Source organism: Vanacampus margaritifer, chromosome 6, assembly GCF_051991255.1.
Source record: "Vanacampus margaritifer isolate UIUO_Vmar chromosome 6, RoL_Vmar_1.0, whole genome shotgun sequence".
Taxonomy (NCBI): Eukaryota; Metazoa; Chordata; class Actinopteri; order Syngnathiformes; family Syngnathidae; genus Vanacampus; species Vanacampus margaritifer.
Window position 1 is genome coordinate 21,839,810 of NC_135437.1, and position 23,041 is coordinate 21,862,850.

The following is a 23,041-nucleotide window of genomic DNA, read 5'->3' on the forward strand; positions in this document are numbered from 1 at the left end:
GGAATTGTCGCACATTTTAAGCAGAACAACTCATTATTTTGCCGTGAAAACAGGGAACTTTTAATACCGTGACTTTGTGGCCCCCCCCTGGCTACCATATAGCCTCATCCCGACGAGCAGTACAAGCAATTTCTCTGCTACTACATGAAAAAAAGGAAGAAAAAACATGTTTTCATATTTTATTGCCCAAACTGCCAACTGTGGCACAAAAAAAAATAATAATTGTACACTCATGGAGAGTCATCAGCATAAACCACTTTGCCAGGAACATTTTGTTTGAAGTGGGCAGTCTATGATATTTTCTCAAAGCAACACAACAAGGGATAATTTCATTAAGGCAGAAATAGTTTTCTTTTTGTGGTAGTGCCAATAAGGATGTGACTGCTTCAGCAAAGCTGAAACTTCTGCATTTTTCATGAAAAATAAATATTTTTATAGACCTCCAAGGGATGTGAAGATACAAACCGGGTGGCCGTGAAATCAGTTATTGACGTCAACTAGTGTTAGGCTTTGATATTGTGACGTTTTTTTGTGTCTTGAAAGGGGTTTAATATAAATGCCATTGCTTGATTTGAGATATCTGAAGTTGTTAAACCTTTCACCCGCATACTATAGGTATGGCTTCAATAGCTATTTGAATGTTGTTTATTCAATTTGTTTGTATTTTTTAAAAGTCTCTATTAATTTGCATCTATTTCCCCAAATTCCTAGTTGCATCGGCATGTGATACACTAGGGGAGACCGGGGTAAATTGAACATAGGTGCAAGTACACTCAGCCCTTGCTCCCAAGAAACCACCAAAAATTGAGCATGTGATTCGAATGTTTTAGGGGAAGACTCTATTTTGTGGAACCTGTGAAGGTAACAGCCAAGTGGTAGACTTAAGACGTAGATGTCCCAAAAATGTTTTTCACTCATGAAATAATGTACCACAAAATAAAAAATAAAAATGCAATAAAATCTAATAATAATAATAATATCCAATTGACAACACAAAGTTAAAAATCACCTACAAAATATATATTTTTAAACAAATAACTACAATTATCATTACCAGGAAATGCACATGCTAATAATATAAATGTTACATAATCATACAATTATATATCTTATGTAAGCATTCACAAACAATTCCATTATAAGGTCGGCGGGGAAAAACAACAACAACTTTTTTTTAGAGCCACACAGTTCAGTCACACCATAAGAAAAGGTACTTTGTGTGGTTGGATGTAAGCAACAACATTATTACAAATATTTTTCAGTCTGCACCACACTTGCGTGAGTTTCTTAGTCTATACATCATATATATATATATCCTGTGTCACTCCTTTGGCACCAAATTCAAAATTAGAGAATATTTGCAAGAGAAACATTCAAGTATGATCATTAAATATTTAGTGTGTGTAGTGTATTCAATTGAATAGGTTATATATAGTGAAACGTTCTCATTTCTCATTAGGGAGAGCTTGCCTTTTCTTCTTGTCTGTCCATAGGACATTCTCCCAGGAACGTTAAGAGTAATATTTTCTGATAACGTGTAACAGGGTTGTGTTGGTTCGAGTGTGACACTCTCCAATGTGGCTGAAAACAAATTTAAAAATCTATGAAAAAAAAGTCTTCCTCTTGATAGCTAAACATGTTTTCAGAATAATGTTACGCGTATGTTCAATAGCACAACTTAAAAAAAACAGCTAGTTACAATATTATTATTATTATTATTATTATTATTCAGCTAGCCTAACACATTACTGAAGATTCGAACCCCAAACCCGTGAAGTGGATTTCACCATTCGTCCACAGCTGCTGCCCATCAATGTTACTCCATAAAGGCAAAATACCTGTACATTTTTTTTCTCCTCTTCCATCTCATTCCGCCTTCATTCATTACTCCGCCACTAAGCCGCGCCACTGAGAGAAGCCAAGAGAGCTTCCCCTTCCATACTTCTCGCACATCTCCTCACTCCTCCCTCCTCCCCCCACGCCCCCTTCTGACGTCAGCAACCTGCAAGTGAACGAATGAAGTAACGAAGCAGTGACTGACTGATCCCCTACGGGAGATACCGGGAGGCTGTCGCGTAAGTCTGTCACCAGAGGATCCGAACGGAGGAAGGTCGACGCGAACAATGCGAGCAACCCAGTAACGGAGACGAACAGAACAGAACTGGACGTGTTGTAGAAGTGAGAAAACAAACCCCCACCCTGAAAAAAAAAGGAAAAAAAAGGGGAAAAAAAGACAGACGGGCGGACAAACGGTTCCATTGCAGTCCACGTTTGAGAGTAGGTGCGGAGGCTACGAACTGTTCCGTGGACCAAAACGAGTGGAGCCGAGATTTAAATGTTCTAACAGTACCGCCGCCGCTTTCAGAGCGCCAAAGAGAGGGAGCTGCCAAGAGGAGAGAACGAAAGAGGGATCGCAAGAGAGGAAAACCGGGATTTGCAACCCTTTGCCAGCCTTTTGAATTACATTTGTTTCCGTGGGCGCCGTTACCGGTAACGCTATCAAGCTGTGTTCTTTAGCCATGGGATGTACTTTGAGCGCAGAGGAGAGGGCTGCTCTGGACCGGAGCAAAGCCATCGAGAAGAACCTCAAGGAAGATGGGGTCACCGCGGCCAAAGATGTCAAGCTGTTGCTGCTCGGTAAGAGAATCCCGGTTCGACCACCTGCCGGAGAACTACGACGTGGGTGTGTGGGTGGGCGTCATTTAAGGTTCAGGGAAGAGATCTTCCTTTTAATATACTGTAGCCCAGTTGCCAACTAAAAGAGAAATGATGGACTACATTTTTGAGTGCATCTGAACACACCCTAATTCGATATTACACCACACATCTATTAAACTTGGGCCTCCATCAGGTATGTGATGATGGGGGTACCAGCAGCGTCGGTTTAGATTGGAGATGGTTTCATTGATTAGCATCTTAATTATTCATGGCGGCCAGGTTCACGGTGATGAAAAGGATGTTTGGGAGGAATGGGTGCGTCCTTCTGCAATCTCCACCCAGCTAGTTCACTGAAGAGGATGATTCTCTCTCTTCTCTCTCGAGTTGGCTCTCACCACCCACACCCTCCCCCTTTTTCTCTCTCCATCTTGCGCTCTCACACATGCATGCACAAAGGTGGTCAAATCCACCCAGTTTACATTGTCTTTTCTTTCATCCCCGCAGGGGCTGGAGAGTCAGGGAAAAGCACCATCGTGAAACAGATGAAGTAAGTCTCAATTAAGCATGGTCTAATAAATCTACAGTGTACAAAATCACTGTGCCTTTCTTCTTCTGAAACATATCATGGACACCAACATGTATGGCAGACATTTAATTGTGATCGAACCTTATGAAATGTTGTTTAGCTTGCCTAGTTCTTGGCTCTACGTTACTGACGTTTAACATTAACCCCTAAATGTAAAGATAGACAGCAGGGCTGGGGAAAATGAAAATCATCGAACTCGACTACAAAAATTGGTCGACACAAAAATCTCTGCCTCAAAACTATAATTCATAATTTGAAAAACATATTTGCGACACCCGGAACCAGTGTTTGGCCACTTTCGTGTTTACCGCATGGACATTTGTTGCTGACGGATGGTTTGTTAGCAAGTTAGCAACACGTTAGCAATATACTCAAAATTGAAAACGAGGCCCAAGGTTTGGGTCGCTTTAAACTAAAAATGAACGACAAAGTTTTTTGTAATTATTGACAACTAGAGCTGGCGGAGTTTGGAGATAACAACTCGTGAACGCGTATGCGTGATGACAAGCCGGCTAGTCAGGCGACTCCTACTAGAAAAGGTAATAACAACTCAGCTTTGGTGCTTTTTAGATAAATAAATAAATAAATAATAATATAATATAGTAAAAAAAAAAAAAAAAACTTGCACTGAACAAGCTTTAAGCCTCATCACAGAACGTCTCATCAGTACTTTAAGGGAGTCAAGCGTCTCCCACTAAATTGTCGTAAATTATCAAGGTGTATGCTAAAGATTCTCCAGCTAACTTAGCTTAGCATAGCTTGCTCCAAAGCATTCGCTTATCAACACATTGCAAAGCGGCGATTGAGTGTGATTTGATTATTGTGGGAAATGTGAATAAAAAAATAAAAATAAATAACGAGTAGGTGAGTGGGACAGTTGAGGCTGGGATCTTTATTTATTCATTTATTTATTTTTTTACTTTAATAAGTCCTCACGTTCCTCCAATTGCCCACGTCACAAGCGCACCCGACTACATCAACCGCCACCCAGCCTATCGGATTGTGTTTACTAGCTAGTCACTCATCAATTTAGTGTTCTGAAAGGGATTTGCCTTGACTTGGTGAGCAGGGTGACCAATCAGGTGTTAGGACCTGCTCACCAAACTTTGATGGGTGAGTTTGACAGATAAAATAAATTCATGAAACGCCGCAACACAGTGACCATGAAATAATTAATTAAATAGAGAAATAATAATATATATATTAGGGGTGGGAATCTTTGAATGTCTCACGATTCGATTCGATTCCGATTTTTGGGTCTGTGATTCGATTTAGAATAGATTTTTGATTGAGAATGATTTTTGATTCAAAATGGATTTTATTGACAATGATTTTTGCTTCAATCTATAGATGTGCAAGGAATTGTAATGATCTACTCTAGTCTGACTCGCTAATGCTAATTAGCGCGCTTCTCGCGGCACTTTTATCACTCAAAAGAACGTCTCCACACTGCAAAAAAACTACTTTTATTGGAATAACTTGATCGTGACTTTTTCCTTCTACTCTCTAAAGTGGCTACAACTTAACAGTGTACTAGACCGCGTGGAACCACACTGCCCCTAAGTGGCCAAACTGGGTACAACAGGAACAGAGCTCAAAATAAAGGCACACACGGACAAAGGACAGTATAAATAATTTAAATAAAATAAATTTTGGGACATTTAAAATCGATTCTGAATCGTACTAAATGAGAATTTTTTTGGGCACACCCCTAATATATATATATATATATATATATATATATACTCACAAATAATCATAGGTAATAACACATTGATTTATTTAATTACATATTCAATTAATAAATATATTTTTTTATTAATTAATGACACATTTATTTAATTATTTAATGGAGTATTCATTTATTTAATTTTGGCACTTTTTGTCCTCCATACACGGCGGCAAGTCAATTTCTGCTTCTGGAATGTCAAGCACCGTCGCGTGTGCTTGCAGTACCGTGGTTTTAATAGGAATGAGGGGAGCCGCTTCGATTGGCTGGGAGTCGACTGCGCTCCATCCCACAATGGTGCAGAAGATTGCCTTATTTTATCTGCGTTAGTTAAGCAAAATACCAGAAGAAATAAAACCCACTCCATTTATGCACTTTGCGCTCGACTTGCGCTGGGCAAGAACATGGGTTGTAGGTGTAACGGTATTTCTTTGGAACATTATTTTCAATAATAGTATTGTGGTATTTACTATATATTTGCACTAATCCTCCAATATGTTGTGCCAACAGGATTTAACAGTTTTTTTCCCCCATGGTAAACTGCCCGCACTGCTTTATTATCAGTTTCCTCAGCCTGTAATGCAGTCGTGATGGCCCCCAAACCCCAGTGTCTTGTTTTGCATCACTTAACCGACAGTTCAGTGCACTTGAGCTGATAATAGGCTTTGGCTATGGCCATAGCCGCATACTGTATGACCACGTATCACATGAATACATGATTCAATGGCTCCAGATGAGCCTGTTCCTCAGCTGTCAATGGTCATTCTAGCAGTGCAGCACGTTCTGTACGCTGACTTCAACTCCCAGGAGGTTTATTGAACGCTTTGCAATACGGACTTTTCTTTTCAGCGCATTGATTCCAGTGGCCTCTAATAAATCACCGAAACAAACTGTCGTCTCAATTGATACGTTCCATTCATAGTGTCGTGTTGTCAATTTGCCGTCATTATGTATGCATGTTGGAATAGGATTTCTCAATTATTCTTGTGCAAGTGAAGGTGCCAGTTTTCTGTCAGCTGATTTGTTTTCATGTAAGGCCTGGGGGGGGGGACAGGATTCGGTCTTGCCCAGAGAAAATGTTTTAAAACTGAAATAATCGTGAATCTTGGAGCCACATTGTTCACGTTGGCTCAAAAAATGAGGCCTCATTCCTTACGATGGGCTTCTGACATAATGGCGAAGAATGTGGACAACACTATGATGCGTCAATCATATCACCCTTTCTCACATTTCCCTCTTCATAGAGTTTCAGTGATTTCTAGTATTGCCTTTGATTGAACATCTGGGGTGCATTTGAGTGGCCCTGCTATGTGGGTGTCTGCAAAAGTGTTTTTATTCAGAGGGTGATACAGGCCAGGAGATTATTTCATTGGATCTGGGTTGCGATTTTATGGTGTCTCTGTTGAGCGGCACCGTGTGTTGCAGCTGGGGAAAAGTGTGTGAGATCGCTGTGCAAAATCAACCCTCACTGATAGTTTTGATGTTGTTATTAGAATCATAGCAAATATTTTCAAGATTGAAACTTTTCTGCCAGCGCAGGTTGAATACATAGTGGCTCCTGGGCTAACACAATCAGTGTGTGAGTGGTGAATGACAAGCGCTTGTGACAAAGCAGTGATAACATCTCAGCGGAGGAGCACAGATGAAATAATATTGCTGATCATGTGATTCTGTTTAAAGAGGGAGACTTTACAAGTTAATGAACTAAAAGGCTATTGTGGCAACATGCTAATGACTGAATTATATGTTTGTGGATGCAACTGTTATCTGAATATGATATTTTGAAGATCTGGGCAAGCATCCTAAGAGACTTTGTGTTTGTGTGCGATGCTGGAGACACCATCTGTTTCAAGTCGCCTGCGTGTTCACATGAGTGTAAATGTCTCCTGACCACAACTGACCACTTCCATAGTGTTTACAATGTGTTAATGTAGTCAACTGGCACTAGCCAGACTGATAATTGTGGTTCACTCAAAGGAGGTCTCCACAATATCAATCTGGGACCGCTCCAATGTGATCTTCTCGGGAAAGGCGGTAAATTCAGTAGAATACTTCAAGTAGAGCTGTCAAAATTAATCGATTAATCAACAATTAATCAACTTAATCCTCAACTATTTTAATAACCGAGTAATCGTTTGGAGCCATTTTTAATTCAAAATGGTTCAAATCCTCTGATTTCAGCATATCAAGCAGTAATTGTTCACTGATTTCTGTAGTCCTTGATGAAAGAAGAATCTTCTGTGTTTAATCAAAATAAGACATTTGTAAACATCTGTTTCTAAAACAATGACCGAACCCACTAATCCACTTTTTTTTTTTTACCACTATATGAATACGGAGTACAAAATAAACACCAATCACTGTTTAATTAAACAGTAATCAGGGGGGAAATGCTTTTCTAATACACTTTAATGCAAAATTAAAATGAATCTTATTAATTGATTCAAAAAATATTTGATAGTGACAGCAGGCTGCTTGGGCAATGCCTAACTTGTGCACGTCTACCGAAACTTTTGTTTTGACCAATCACGGCAATGGTTGAAAATGTCGCCGTGGGTAGCGAAAAAAAAAAAGCACAAATATCTTTACCATTTAACGAAGCCCCTCTTGCTGTTCTTCATTCAACAAAAAAACTGACTAATCCTGCGAGAACAGAATTGCAGCGACCATGTTAGGTTTATTTGTTTACACCGGCTTTGGCGCTTGTTTTCGTCACAGCCGCATATCCCGCCCCAAAACACAATACCGCTTCGTGATTGGTCTGTACAAAAAGTCTACAGATTGGTGAAAATTCAGCTTGTAGCACAAGGTTAGTACAGTAGAGCAACTGTACGTCATAGTCTCTTAAAAGTGTACTTGATTGGATGAAAAAATATATGTGGTTGATCAACAAAAATTTCATCCAAACGCGTTTTGGTTGCACTGGTTGAATTTCTAATCGCTACTGCCACCTGTTGATGAAAAATTAAACTGCGCACACCCTTTTTCACGTACACAATGCGCAAATGACGTCAGACAGAGGGTGGGAAATTCAAACCAGAATCCAGTCTGAAAACTTTCATGATTACCCATTGTGAAAAACAAAGGTGTTAATCTACTAATAAGAAGATGTTTCAGTCATAAATTATCAAATAAAAAGGCTGTTGTAAAGATTTTTTTTTTTTGCCAAATTGGTTACAGAGAGCAGCTTTAAGCAAGCCCATAACAGCAGCAGCTGAAGAGTGTTTGTCCGATTAGATACCGGAAATCCTTGTGGTTAAAGTAAATAATTATCTGAGCACCTGAAGGGATAAGTCACTGAAGACATTCACTGGAAACTTTCATTACACCTTCAATTGAATTAAAATCACCTGTAGAAAGCTAAAACGTAAACGACCCTGAGTCCATTTTATTTGTGTCCTGTCCCTAACCATACCCCTTGGCCTGTTACTGTTGACGTTTTTTTGGCCAACTTCCCACTCACTCACCCAATCAGGATAAACAAGTACATGGTTCATGGATGTTCACATAACCATGCCTTCTTCAATCATTAACTGTACTATACTGCGATTATAGTAAAACAATTGAGTGCTTTGGAATGAGACGCGCAAGGGTAATTGAAGTTTAGAGTTGTTTTGCAGCTAACAGGTGGAATCAAATTCACAAATCATACACAAATAGGGGGGGGAGCCAGTGCTTTATCGCACTTACAGGACTCACTGTACCTGGAGATATTGTTTTGCTCTTCAAACTCAAGCACTACCAGACAACCATGTCAGCAAACCATCAAGACCATAAACATAAACAAAATCTTGATTGACTGGTTTGATCTGAATAATACGAAATAACCCGAGACAAACAGCTGAAAATCTCAAAGCAGTTTACTTCCCTATGTATCATTTTGACATTTTTTTTGTATAATTGTATTGTTTCATAGACATTTGGTCTGTTTTGATGTGTCATCCTTTTGCCAAAATTGTACAAAGGTTGTGGAAAGCTTCCGAACTGACTTTTGTCATAAACATTACCTCATTTACTGCCATTGACGGCTATAGACGTCAAAAATTCATTTGAACTATTGCTATTAGTTTCACATTTTTTTTCCACTTTTGTTAACAAGAGTATGAAAACCTAGGAAAAAAAATGGATTGTACTCTTAGAACAGATATAAAATTTGTGATTAATCGTGAGTTAACTATTGAAGTCATGCGATTAATTACAATTAAAAAAATGTAATCGTCTGACGCCCCTAATTCTTTTAATAACATTTTTTTCTTTTTTTTTTTAACTGGGGCATCAGGCGATTAAAATTTAATTGTAATTAATCACATGACTTCACTAATTAACTCAAGAGTAATCACAAATTTTATATCTGTTCTAAGAGTACAATCCATTTTTTTCCTAGGTTTTCATACTCTTGTTAACAAAAGTGGAAAAAAAATGTGAAACTAATAGAAATAGTTCAAATGAATTTTTTTTATGTCTATAGCTGTCAATGGCAGTGAATGAGTTAAAAAAAATTTTTTTAAATAACCCATTCATATATTATATTTGAAAAGGTTTGTGAATTGAAAATGAAATTTGACCAAAATGTTGAACAAAATCTTGGAACAAATTGTATTTTTATTGTTGTAGTTTTTGCTCATCACAAAGTTCTGTAGTTAAGTCGTCTTTATTTCAGTCTAGTTGTCTACGTCTCAGTCTAGTTGTCTAGTCGTCCTCCTCCCGGCAAAGTTTCTCCTTTAGTTCACAATTCCTGTCTCTCTGATGTGTCTCCTCGCCTTTGGGTCCACTGTCTCCTACGTGCACCATTTCATGACAGAACATTCTGTATTACCTTCATTAATATATTTTAATAATCAAAATTCGGACATTTGTGGCTCGATTCAGATTTGTTCAAGTCTGAATCGCGATGCATCTTAGTCGGACATTTTTCCCCACCCCGATTTCCAATCTACATGTGTATTTGTTCCTTACCGACAAGATTAGAGGTGATCGGCCAAAGGGAGAACAAACGGTCTCTTACGACTGCGATGCTTCCCACAGGATCCTCACAGTGTGAAGGCTGTGAAGTTGTGTGTGTGCGTGTGGTTTCTCTAAAACAGACGATAATTAGGTCTGGGCTTCAGAAGTGCCGAATAAAAGAGAGGTTGGGGGAAAGTTGGAGGAAAAAAATGGGGCTGTGTTTTGTGCTGAAAGGATGGAGGGGTGTAGAAGACAAGAGACTGAGAGGGGATAGATGAGGGAGGCTGGGAAAGAGTTTTAGTGCCCGCTGTAGGGTGAGAGGAGCAAGTTGGCGCAGAAAGGGTCCAGGTTCCAGGGACAAACAAACAGCTTGTATTTAGAGAGATGGAGTTGCAAGAGGGTTTGGAGAGATCACTTGGATCAGAAAAACAATGAAGAATTTTTCAGGCACCAAACTAAAGCAACTGGAGACAGAGATTTTTTTTCCCCTTTGGAAGAATTCAGAGTGTAAAACAAAAACAAAAGTATGACTAAAGTTGATGAAAAAAAAAAGAAAAAAAAATTAAAAGAAAGAACTAAATTATGGGTGAGCGTACCGGGGGGGGCTAGCAGCCTCTTAGGCAAGTACAATATCATGTATTCATTTATTAAGTCTGCATGGAGAAATAGCACATATAACCCTAAGTACATAGTTGTCAGCCCAGCTTGTAAGGCCGCGCCTTCTCTGGACTCTGCTCCCTCCTGATAATTTTTAGCCTCCTGGTCTGTGGAACAGCTCAACTCAAAGAAGACATGAGTGTGGTGGTGGTCGGAAATAGAGGAGAGGCAGGGGGTGGGTTTATGTTGGCACCAACTGTTGTGCATCTAACTGGTCATCTGAAGGAGTCTGTCAGCCAGATAGGCATCCTTCATTGGTTAAATATAGCCGTGGGCGTGCTCATCACCGGAATGATTTGATTGGCTGCCTGAGTGAGCTGTGAAATAGCAGCTTGTTATCTATGTGTGTGCGTGTTGTTTCATGTGTATATGTGTGTAAGACTTAATTGCTCATGTGTGTTTGCGTTTACATTTTTTGTTTTGTTTTAATCACGTCCTGTATTTACATTTTAATTTCATTCTATAGATGTTCTAATAATGAAATATGTGATCATTAGAAAATGGTTTGGGTTTTATTTTATGCATCTGTGGCTTCACTGGAGGATGAAGCGCTGATTTTTGTTTGTGGGCTCTTACTGTTCTCACTCTCTTTTCTTAAGTAATGGGACTCAAACCTAGCTCCGCCCCTAGTAGCCATGGTAATGAAAGCCGTACTCAACATTGGTCACAATTCACAGGTTGAGTAGTACCTCATTTACATCAGACAGAAGCCAAAAAATCACTTAAAAACTTTGCCTCATGCCCTTGTTATGTTCTTAAGTTTATGAATAAAATCTTATCTACAAGTTAAAAATATGATAAAGAAAAAAATTCCAACACTTCGGGGTACGCTCCAACCGCCTGTTTTAGCTAAAGATATTAACAATTTTTCTCCGACAACAACAAAAAAACTTTCAAAAATATATAAGTTACTTTCATATACTGATAAAATGTCTTTACCCATCTCGAAATGGGAGACAGACTTGTCTATAGCACCGGAATCTGACTTTTGGATTCAAGTTTGTGAAAACGCATTTAAAATGACAAAACACACAAATTTACAACTTATCCAATATAAAATTATTCACAGAACATACATTACTCAATATACGATGAAGAAAATGGGACTCTCAGACTCCGACATTTGTCTCCAATGTTTACAAAACACTACAGACACTTATGTTCATGTTTTATGGTTATGTACTCCGGTTATGTATTTCTGGACTAAAGTCTTAGAAAAACTTTCCGCTATTTTGGACTGTAGGATACCTTTATCTCCAAACTTGTGTTTGCTAGGTGACCTAACAACAACTGACTTACCACATAAACAATTTCAATCTACACTTGTAGCCCTTACTATCGCTAAAAAAAAAATTCTTGTTAACTGGAAAAATAAACAAACTCTGAATATCGACCAATGGTCTAATCTCCTCATAAATCACATTTTAATGGAAAAAATATCTGCCTCAAATAAAAACCAAATATCAAAATTTATAGAAACATGGTCTACGTATATAGAATTTTTTAACCTAATTCTGGTTACTTAATTCTGTCTGTTAGCGAGAGCCACTACATCGTGATAACTTACACTGATGTTTCTGCATTTGGCAATTTATTATTATATTATATTATTAGTATGGGATTTTTTTTAATGGGCTTTAGGTGAACTGATGAATACACACACGCACGCACGCACACGCACGCACGCACATGCTCACCCACATACAAAAAAAAAAAATATATATATATATATATATGTGTGTGTATATGTATATATATTTAAAAAAAAAAACTTTTTTTTTAATTTTTTTTTATTTTTATTTTTTTTTTAAAAAAGGAGAGCAATGAATATGTCAAATCGAATGAACAATACTGAAAAAAAAAAAGTTTATGAATAAAAGTAAAAAAAAAAGGGGTGGGGTGATCTAAACTGTCAAACCAAGTTAGGATGGTAGTTGTGTCTATTTGGGTTGTAGTTTATTTCTCTTGATACCCACATACATTTATTAAGGTGTTGCCATGCTGTCAAGATTTACAATGGTGAGCAGTGATACAATTTGTGTTATCAGTCAAAATTCCATCCAATTGAGTTCACATCTCTTTTTGATGAAAAACACATAATGAGATACATTTTCTTTACATTTTCTTTACATTTTCTTTACGGCTTTTCTGTCTGAAAGAGAACAGCGTAGCTTATCATTATTTTGTTTGTGTATTTTTTTTGCTGCCGCACCAGTTTTATATATTAAAAAAAAGAGAGAGATTGCATGTGTGTTTATGCCCCTGTTTGTATTTTTGTGCAACGGTTGATGTAGCCTTGTGATTGTGGTCTTTTTGAGCTACTGGCTTGGACACATTTGCCTGATGCAATATCAGTCACACTGTGAGACAATGCTGTCTTTTTATAGTGATGATGGTCAGCTGATAGAAGTGGCTGTGTGGTTTGTGCCTGGAAGAGAATTTGTCTGCATACTCGTTTCTGTGTTTGCATCTCTTGTTGCAGAGATAAAGTACGCTCACCAAACATATCTTATGTGACACTTTTGTTTTTGATAGTACCATATCTGAAATGAACAAAATATGTACAATTTAACCCCTTCAGACATGCATTTTTTTCTGCTGGGCATTTTAAAAAAATTATTTGGACTTTTTTCCCCACCCAAGAACAACATGGAATTTTTTTTTTGGGGGGGGGGGGGTTATAGTGGACGCCCAGGATAGTATGGCTGTAACGTGTTGTAAACACGGACATCATGCAAATCAACTAGCGATTGAGATTGGTTAGCTAGAAACCAAAAGTGTTGGCAACGGCTACGGTCACACTGAAGGCAAATGCAACCCAGATCGGATTATTTTTACCTACCTGCATCTGACTTTTTTTTTATGTTTTTAAACCTAATTCTGGTTACTTAATTCTGTTTGTTAGCGAGAGCCACTACATCGTGATAACTTACATTGATGTTTCTGCATTTGGCAATTTATTATTATATTATATTATTAGTATGGGATTTTTTTTAATGGGCTTTGCACGCACACACACACGCACATACACATACTCACCCACATACAAAAAAAAAAATATATATATATATATATATATGTGTGTATATGTATATATATGTATATATATTTAAAAAAATAATAATAATAAAAATAAAATTAAAAAAATTAAAAAAATTAAAAAAAGGACTGATGCCACAACAGTACTATTTGAATGCAACCAGTGTACTGCTGCAATCAAAATCCTGAATGTAAGAGTTTGATTTTGTGTGATAACCTAAAACAATCAAAATTAGCAGTGACGATCATTTAATGCTCAATCTTTCTTTTTTTCATTGTTTCAATGTTTAAATGCTATACTTGCTTTTATTACAACATTCATTATGCGTTTTGCTTTTTACACTATGATATACTGTATGACAGAGCTTTCTTCAGTTGCCATTATAAACTTTTATTATAAACCTTTAAAGTAAGTAACTCACTTTCACACAGGGGAGGACAAATGAATTGAATAATTACAGGTTGACCTTGCAATGGGACACCTGGGATAAAATATATGGCAGAATGTCTGCTTCCTTATAACTGCCTAACTGGATATTTCTTTTATAATTTTTTTTTTCTAATGACCCACTTTGCCTACAGTATAACATGTTTATATTAGTTTTTCTTTTCTTGTACAACATCATAGTACTCCCAAAACAAAATGCATTCACTACTTCAGCATATTTATGCTTGGCCAACATCAACCAACATCCCCCCAACACAAAATGGCTAACATTTGCGGGGGGTTGGGGGGACACACTTGGGTAGAGTATGTAGTACCTTATTAAGCATTCTAAAGTGTATTTTCACGTTTTTCACATTAGTATATGTTTATGGAGCTACAACTGGGGTCTGGCTTCCCTTGACAGTGAACAAGATAAGATGATAATATTGAAGACTTTTGGCAAATTGTTTTACTGTTATTACCTGCTACAATTCAACATTTCCCTAATTATGCAGTAAATACTGTAATGTGATATCAAAATTTAGGTACTTACGTGAGGTGGCAACATTTACTTGGCCTCAGCGCTATCCGGTGATTTATTCAAAACTCACCTCAATTTTATTTAAAGGAGGTACCTGTACAAGGGAATGATGAAAATTGCAATGCTTTGATTCAAGTAGACCATAATCACAGATGCAGATACATTTTTAGAATGTTTCACACAATTTTATCATGCAGAATTGGCACAAACATTTTAATTTGTAGGCAATACAATGTGTTTAACCCACAGTGCGGTTGTTTTCAACTGACAGTTAGTTAAACATTATGGCTGGCCATTCTCTGTAGCTGGTCCTGTAATATTTGCTAAGTTGTAAATCTATGCGTGCAAGTTAAAATATGTGCTTTTGTCATCGACAAGGAATTGGTGTAACTGTGCACAGAGGTGTCAAATCCAGGTCCACAGTTTTATTTTAGCCACGGGTGCTTCTACTGAACCGGTACCCTGGGAGTTTATTTACCTGCCGGTTGAGTAAAAGCACCTGTGCCAGAGTTTTTTCTTTCTGGACCTGACACCCCTTGCCCGTGCATTAAATTGAGGAAAATTCAGTAGTGTGGTGTGCAAGATTAGGAGTGAACAATTAAAGGGGACTTGAAAATCCTGACAGAAGCCCAGAATTCCCTCTCCTTAGCCACTTCTTCCAGCTCTTACAGTGGGATTGGGATAAATGGTTTCCCCTGGTGGAACATGCCGGAACACATCCCAATGGAGGCAACTGGGAGGCTTGCAAAATGCCCAAGCCACCGCATCTGGCAGCGGCTCAACCCTTCTTCTAATTGATAGCCCGAGCACTCTGTGTAGGAAGCTCATTTCAGTCGCTTGTTTCGCTATATTGTTCCTTCACTCACGACCCACAGCTCAAGGCTATAGGGTGAGGGTAGTAACCTAAATCAACCGCAAAATCAAGAATTTCACCTTTAGGATCAGCTCCTTCTTCAACATGACCAATTGGTACAGAGTCCGTAACACTGCAGACGTTGTGGCAATCCACCAGTCGATCTCATGTTCCATTCTTGAAAGAACGAGAACACCGTTTTTAATGGCTCAGTAAACATTTCAAGTGCGGGCCGGTTGCCCATCCCGGTTCTTGGGCTCGGTCATTAACATCAATCAAACAAAAAACTGAGCTTGCTATCTTGTGCCACGTGATGTTGCACTGTATTCTTGCACTGCTGCACAAACTTTAACCCCACAGTTTGGTAACTCAAAATGCCATTTGTCCAGGCCATGGTAAATAAAGGACCCCTGTATTGCTTTCTCAAAGACAGAATATTTTGTACAACTCTAGTACAGACGCTCCCCACCTTACGAACGAGTTACGTTCCGGACGATCGTTCGTAAGGTGAATTTGTTCGTAAGTTGCTTCAGTGCTATATTTTGTATTATAATTTATGTTTAAAGCCTATATAAGTATATTGAAGGTTTGTATAAGTATGTTTAAGGCTTGTACAAGTAACCTGCATTGGTTTGTACTGAAAAAAAATTAATAAAATGGAGAGAATACGTACAGTACAGTACTGTACTACGTATGTTAGAGAGAGAGAGCGAGAGACACACACAGTATGTACATGTACGTAATAAGATAAATAAAATGAAGTTTAACTTACTTTTGGAAGATGTACTCGATGCTTAAGGAGATGATGGAGGAGGAGGAAGAGGAGGATTTTATATCATGAGAGATTCTTCGTCGTCGCTGGAATCGGCTTCAAAAGTTATTTCCTGCTTCATGGGGACCGGCGTTTTCTTCCTCCTCCTCCTCGCCACGTTGCTCAGCCTCCAATGAGCTCTCACAGCGCCAATCGTCGGTATTAGCGGCGGAAAGAAGCACTACGCGCAATACAAAATCTAACTTACAGCATTTCTTTCCGAACATTTTTCGACATACTGTACGCGCAGAAATGTTCGTATGTACCGTTGTTCGCAACTCGAATGTTCGTAAGTAGGGGAGCGTCTGTACTGTGTGTCATTCTGTGGTCAAAATGCTGTGGCTGCTGAGTCTACGTGTCAATAGATGATTTGTGAATTTTACATCTTTAAGGTAACACCCTGCTTCAGATGCATAGAGTTGGCAATGCAAAGTTTTGTCCAACAGAGCTGGTACCCATCAACAAATTCTTTCACCAATTTGTGCCTCCTATACTGTGCTGTTCCAGAGAATCCATAACTCTTTGACTGCAAGACGTTTTCAGAAAAGGGATGCCGTGGGTGCCAGCCGATTTTAAGCATTTTGACTGATCTTTCAAGGTCCACAGAAAATTATGTGTTTGGACTATGGAAACACACATACTACCAAATGAAAGATTGGACTGTCATCTTTCATCAGAAAAAAAAGTTTGTTTCTACCTTATTCCGTTTTTGAGTAATCAACAATAGAAAATGGTTAGTTTCACCTCTGTTTTGAAAAAAACGTCTTTTAACGTCTTTGGCACTCTTCCATAGGATTTTACTAAACGTTATTTAACGTTTTTGGCAGTCAAAGAGTTAAGTACGGTACATCGACTTCTGTACAGACCATCAGCTATTGTCTCAACCACACTACTGCGGTCAGTGTCAAGCAAGTTAACATATCCATTCGATTAATATTCCGCGGGATACAATCAGTAGATGAACTATGGAATAAATACATATACAAATGCAAATTATTTGCCACACTTAGTGCACTATGTGAACCTAACCTGACTTATGCATTATGATGACTCATGACCTATGATGTATAGGCTTTTTCTACTATTGTCATTGTGAGGTCATGAAACATTCAGAGAATAGTCCTGCCTGCCTTTTTCTTATAAAAGCTGCACTTTTGTTAATCCTTACTGGGCATTTTCACAAACGGATGGAAAGTGCCACATTGCAAACCTACAACATTCTCAGCCCGCCCTCACTCAACATCCCTCGAAATATGCTGTTGGTGTTCAACGGAATTAAAATAGATACTGCACTTAGAGCACAGAGGTGTGTTTGTGAAAGTACAGTATGTGCCGTCAGGATGTTGCTGCTTGACCTTAATGTGCGATGCAAGTGAGTAATGCTAGATTACAAAGTGACTGAGGCATGCATTTCAAGTAACGCATTGTGTATTTGAGTCTATCAGGGCCGGGTGGCATATGAATGACACACTTATTTATAGCTTCTTTTGTAATAATTCTGTTCCACTCTGATCTATCTTATGCCCATGGACATTAATTCTCCATCATAGACACACAGACACATGCGAAATGTGTCAGTTAATACTGTCCAGAAGTGTTGACACGAGTTGGTCAGCATGCACTTTGTCACAAAGGGCTCTGTCGACAAAGACCGCAAATGGAGTGGATGTGCAACATAGTGATAAGGAGGCAACCTCAAAGAGTTGTGTGTAGTTGTATTAGGACAAACAGTGGTATCAAGTGACAATGCAGAGCAGAACCAAGATAAAGACCTAATTGCACAGTGCAGTGCCGTGCAGGCTTTGTGTGTGTGGTCTTGTTTTTGCTACATAGTGGGACCCACCCATCCATGTGGGGCCATTTTGCTGGGCCCCACAAGTTTAGACCTCTTTTTGAAGACGTGGTTTTAGAGTTTAGGTTTGAATTGGGTTATGGTTAAGGTTAGGGTAAGAAATAGGGGTAGGCAATCATTTTTGATGGTTGGGGTTAGGGGAAGCGGCAGGAAATTCATCATGTCAATGAGATGGCCCCACAAAGATAGTAAAACAAATGTGTGTGTGTGTGTGCGTGCGTACACCACAGGCACAAACGTGCGTGTTTGCACGTCTTCTTCATTGGTTTAGCAGCTTCATCTTCGGGTCAGCAGATGAGCATTCAGCAAACTCAGCTCACAAAATACACTTTTGTCTTCAAAATTCTTCTTATGTGCTTCAAATTGTGGCACAAAGAAGAAACGTCATACATTCCACAGTACGCCTTGCGGTTTGGGATCAGCGTTTTCTTACCAATTTTTTTTTTAAAGCAAACATTCTATCTGACATTTTGTAATCGATATTGATCATGTGTCTATCACGATATATATTGATATTAAATTACCGCCTAGCCCTTAAAACTATAATGTAGCAGGATTAAAAAAAAAGCCATTTAAAGTAGAAAGCAGCTGGTATACAAAATCAAAAAGTAAAGTTGGGGAATGGACTCACAACAACAGACAACAGGGCACATAACATTTTTCGATAATGATCAGAGACAGACTGAATGAAAAACAGGGAAGGGAATACAAACACACTGACCAGAAGAAAAGCTACGTTCACAATGCAGGGCATGATGCCCAATTCGGATTTTTTGTTAAATCCAATATTTGTATGGACTGGTCACATTACAAAAAAAAAAATGCGCTTTCAATATGAACGCAACGCGCCCGTAATGCGCAAAGAGCACACGTCGAGTGATGTGCACCCAAAACAAACGACGTCACGTTGCAGCGTTTACGGAAATAAATATGGCTCCGACTCGACGTTTTCCCTCCAAGCCAAGCCAAGCCAAGCCACCGAGGCAAGCGACCTTTATAAGTGCCATATGCTAATTTGGCTGTGCCAACGCGCGCTATTGATTGGTGGGCTGGTGGCCTCCTTTCGCGGACGTGTTAGGAGTTGGATTCATGTGTCTTGTCTTACAATCAGAGCAGAAACCCGTCTAACATTTAACTGAATTTCTACTGCCGCCACAAATGTCAGCTTTATGCTTCATGTTTCAAGTGTGATTAAAATAAAGACAAATAAAAAGTTAACACTGTTACTCAAAACAGCTTTGTATATTCACAAACGTGTCAGTCGTCTCCCTTCCAAGCTCTCTCTCTTGCCTTATTTTTGATTGTGCTTTTCCTGTATCAGTTGATTGACTAAATATGTACTGCCGTATTTCACAATAACAGCCATGCAAACAAAATTCAATACAAGAGCTTTATTACCGTAAAGAAAACATAATGTTGGAGGTGTGAAATGTAGTGTGATTGTATGAGAAATATGGATCGGTAATTTAAGTTGTCCTACTGAGCAAAATACTGCAAAAAGCAAATAATTGAGATCCACTATGAGGTCTCGATGCACCTGTTTACCCACAGCCCAAAGGATTACTTGCATAGTGTTGAGAGACACCCTGAGACTATCATCGTGTAATATCTTGGTTAAATTGCCCATATGTCAGCTTGTCTGTCCATCTGTCTGGCTCGGTGTGAAATTAAACTATGTTTCAGGTCACTGTGCAGATTATGCCAAGGCAAAGGGAAGATGTACGCACACACATTGACGCTCACACATGCAGCTCTTTGCTGACAGAAGGGCTTGGAGAGTGGGTAATGAGAAAAGGTCCTCATGCATGAAAACTCACATCAGCAGGCCAGATTCTCACGCACACACATTTGCACACGCGCGCACAGCATTTAGGCCATCCTAGAAATGGTGTGTGTTTTGCACTATGCCGGAGTCGAGGCAATGGATGCTAAAATTGCATTTAACTACTATATTATACTATTAAATTACTATACAACTGTCAGTCAATATCAATAAAATATTTTATGTTTAATTCTATCTTGTAACTGACTACTATTGACACCGCAAAATAGATTTAATAAATCGCCACTGCCGTACAGTGGTCGTATTGCTCAATACAATACAAAGTGGTTGTTGTTTTTTTTTTTTTTTCAGATTCACTTGACCCTGCCCAAAATAACTACTTTTGATAAAAGATGGCTGAATGTTTTGCAGTGTTGGCAATTGTGCCACACATAATGCGTGGCACCATTTTTGAAAGCCAATACAAAACATATTGTTTGGAAATGTGTCAATTGGTCCTCTCTGCCCAATTGTGAAAATGAAGGGAACACTGTGCACTGTATATAAATGTTTGCTGATTTGAAGTTGTCCAATTTGTCTCCTGCTCTCGCTCTCCGTGAAACTGTCAGCCTGGAAATCTGTTTTTTGACTTTGTCCTTGTCTTCCTGGAAGCAAAAGACTGCATGACATTTAAAACAACATACCAGACTGCTACTGCTGCTGCTGCCGCTGTGGTTAAATGTCATCTTCCTCCTAGCTGTTCTTTAATTAACACTCATGTTGCTTTAATTTATCCTTATTGATGATGATTATTGTATTCGTCTTCTTATGTGACCACCAGTGCACAACATTCATGTCTAAAATCCGATTGATACCGAATACATCTGTTTTCCTCCGATCAAATATGATGCATTAAGATTTACAGTATGTCCCCACTCACTAATTTGTTTGTTTGTGTTTAGGATCATCCACGAGGACGGTTTCTCTGGTGATGATGTAAAGCAGTACAAGCCTGTTGTTTACAGCAACACTATCCAGTCTTTGGCTGCCATTGTCCGTGCCATGGATACACTGGGCCTTGAGTATGGAGACAAAGAGAGGAAGGTGAGTCCTTGTGTGCTGTTTATAATTGCAAAATGCTTTTATCAGACATAAATGAGTGCAACATTTGACATCGAATGTTGTATGCATTGCCAAGCAACTGTTAGCTGAATGAAGGAAGCTAAATGGGGATTTTGATCAGCCTGGATCACCAAAGTCTACTGCAAGAGCTAAGGACATTGTTGGCAGAGTTACAGTTTTTAAAGTTGCCTAGAGCTTTTATTAGTTTAAACCATTAAGGCCGGGAGCGCATGAACGCGTTTCTGCTGTTAAAGCGCTCCAGGCTCTTCTGAGAGCGGATAAGTCATTTTGTTTTGATTTGACCAATTTTTGATCTCTTAGCCGATGAAATGCATCAGAATATACACGAGAGGGTGACGTGGGCTTCGTAGCATGTCCTGCAGTTTTATTTATGCATTTATGGCTTACGTGGATTCGCAAGAGTTATGAAATAAATGACGCGATAGACGACGGTGGCATTTGTTAAGAAATATGTTTGAAGACAATGAGGATGTTGAAAATTTAAACGGCTTTGTAACGGAATGGACGACGAATAATTACCACACTCATTATTACAACTATGCCCTCAAGTGTTGATGGTAATTGTTTGTTGTTGTTGTTTTTTTTATATTGAAGGTTTATAATAATAAACTTATGCCTCAAGTGTAAGCTCTGAAATGTTTTGGGAATTATGTTTCTATCTGCGTCAGAAGCTGAGATATTAATTATTTTTAATAGTGTTGAATTTCCAGGAAGACTTTAGGTTTTAGAGACATGTTTTGCCAGGCGCTTTAGGCCTTAATGGGTTAAGTTCATTAGTAGAAATAGAAAACAGCACAGTCAACACCACAGAGTGAAACTCGGAGATTGCTGACAAAAACATGGGCTGTTATGACCCAAGCTACCTGCTGTATCACAAATCACTAACTGCCATTAGCGTTTTTCTTGGAGAGACATGGATACAAATTTAGAATAATCAGACTCGTCCCTACCCACCCACTGTAATGCTTGTGTCCCCCACTTAAGGCACAGATCGCTAAAAACAAACTTAAATTTAAAAAAAAAAAAGTTTTTTATTTCATCATGGTAGCTATTTTCATGTCATAGAATACTAATGTTGTTGATCACGAAAACATTAGAATTATGGATGCATGGATGGATGGATGGGTGGATGGTGTGATTCCATGTGGCCATTCTTATCTGCAACAGCCTATCATGATTCATGACATTACTGAAAATAATGCGAGATGTGCAAGCCTATACGTGGCGAATATGTCAATGTTGACATGGCATTTTTCAAAGAGATGACATATCCATCAAATAGGCTACGTGCGTATTTGTAAATAACAAGAGCCAATGACACTGCAGTAGACTGTCACATGAGATTAATGTCATACAATACATGTAGACCTCTCTATTTATGACCAAGGCATCCTCTGAAAATATCAGAATAATCGCCCCAAAATTTTGGAGTGTTTTCCTAATTCAGTGACATAAGCTTCTGTAATGTGAGCACATCTATGAAGAGAAAAAATGCTTATTGTCCTTAAAATCGGAACTACTGGGGGCGATTCATTGTTCAGAGGTCGAAGTGAGCATAGGTAGAGATGGTACCATGAATTTGAGCGAGGCTAGATCACAGTTTTCATACAATCGATTCAAAAGCAATTTTTTTTTTCCCTTAGAGCTCAGTATTGTTCATTCGATTTGACATCATCATTGCTCTCCTTTTTTTTAAAAAAACAAATAAAATAAAAAAAATTAATAAATGTTTTTTTTTTAAATATATATACATATATATACATATACACATATATATATATATATATATATATATATATATATATATATATATATTTTTTTTTTATTTTTTTGTATGTGTGTGAGTATGTGTATGTGCGTGTGTGTGTGCGTGCGTGCGTGCGTGCGTGCAAACGTGTGTGTATTCATCAGTTCACCTAAAGCCCATTAAAAAAAATCCCATACTAATAATATAATATAATAAATTGCCAAATGCAGAAACATCAATGTAAGTTATCACGATGTAGTGGCTCTCGCTAACAGACAGAATTAAGTAACCA

General features: G+C 38.4%; 1 protein-coding gene across 2 annotated transcripts in view; it reads left to right on the top strand.

Annotated features, from left to right (window-relative positions):
* The first annotated feature begins 1,979 nt into the window (after window positions 1-1,979).
* LOC144053391 (guanine nucleotide-binding protein G(o) subunit alpha) overlaps window positions 1,980-23,041 on the top strand; it is a 99,502-nt gene continuing 78,440 nt past the window's right edge. The window contains exons 1-3 of one of the 2 annotated variants that reach the window (XM_077567793.1): window positions 1,980-2,637; window positions 3,163-3,205; window positions 20,822-20,963. In XM_077567793.1, the coding sequence (XP_077423919.1) occupies window positions 2,520-2,637; window positions 3,163-3,205; window positions 20,822-20,963 (303 nt within the window). In that variant the 5' untranslated portion in view covers window positions 1,980-2,519. The remainder of the gene's footprint in view (window positions 2,638-3,162; window positions 3,206-20,821; window positions 20,964-23,041) is intronic. The other variant, XM_077567792.1, reaches the window with a different exon arrangement.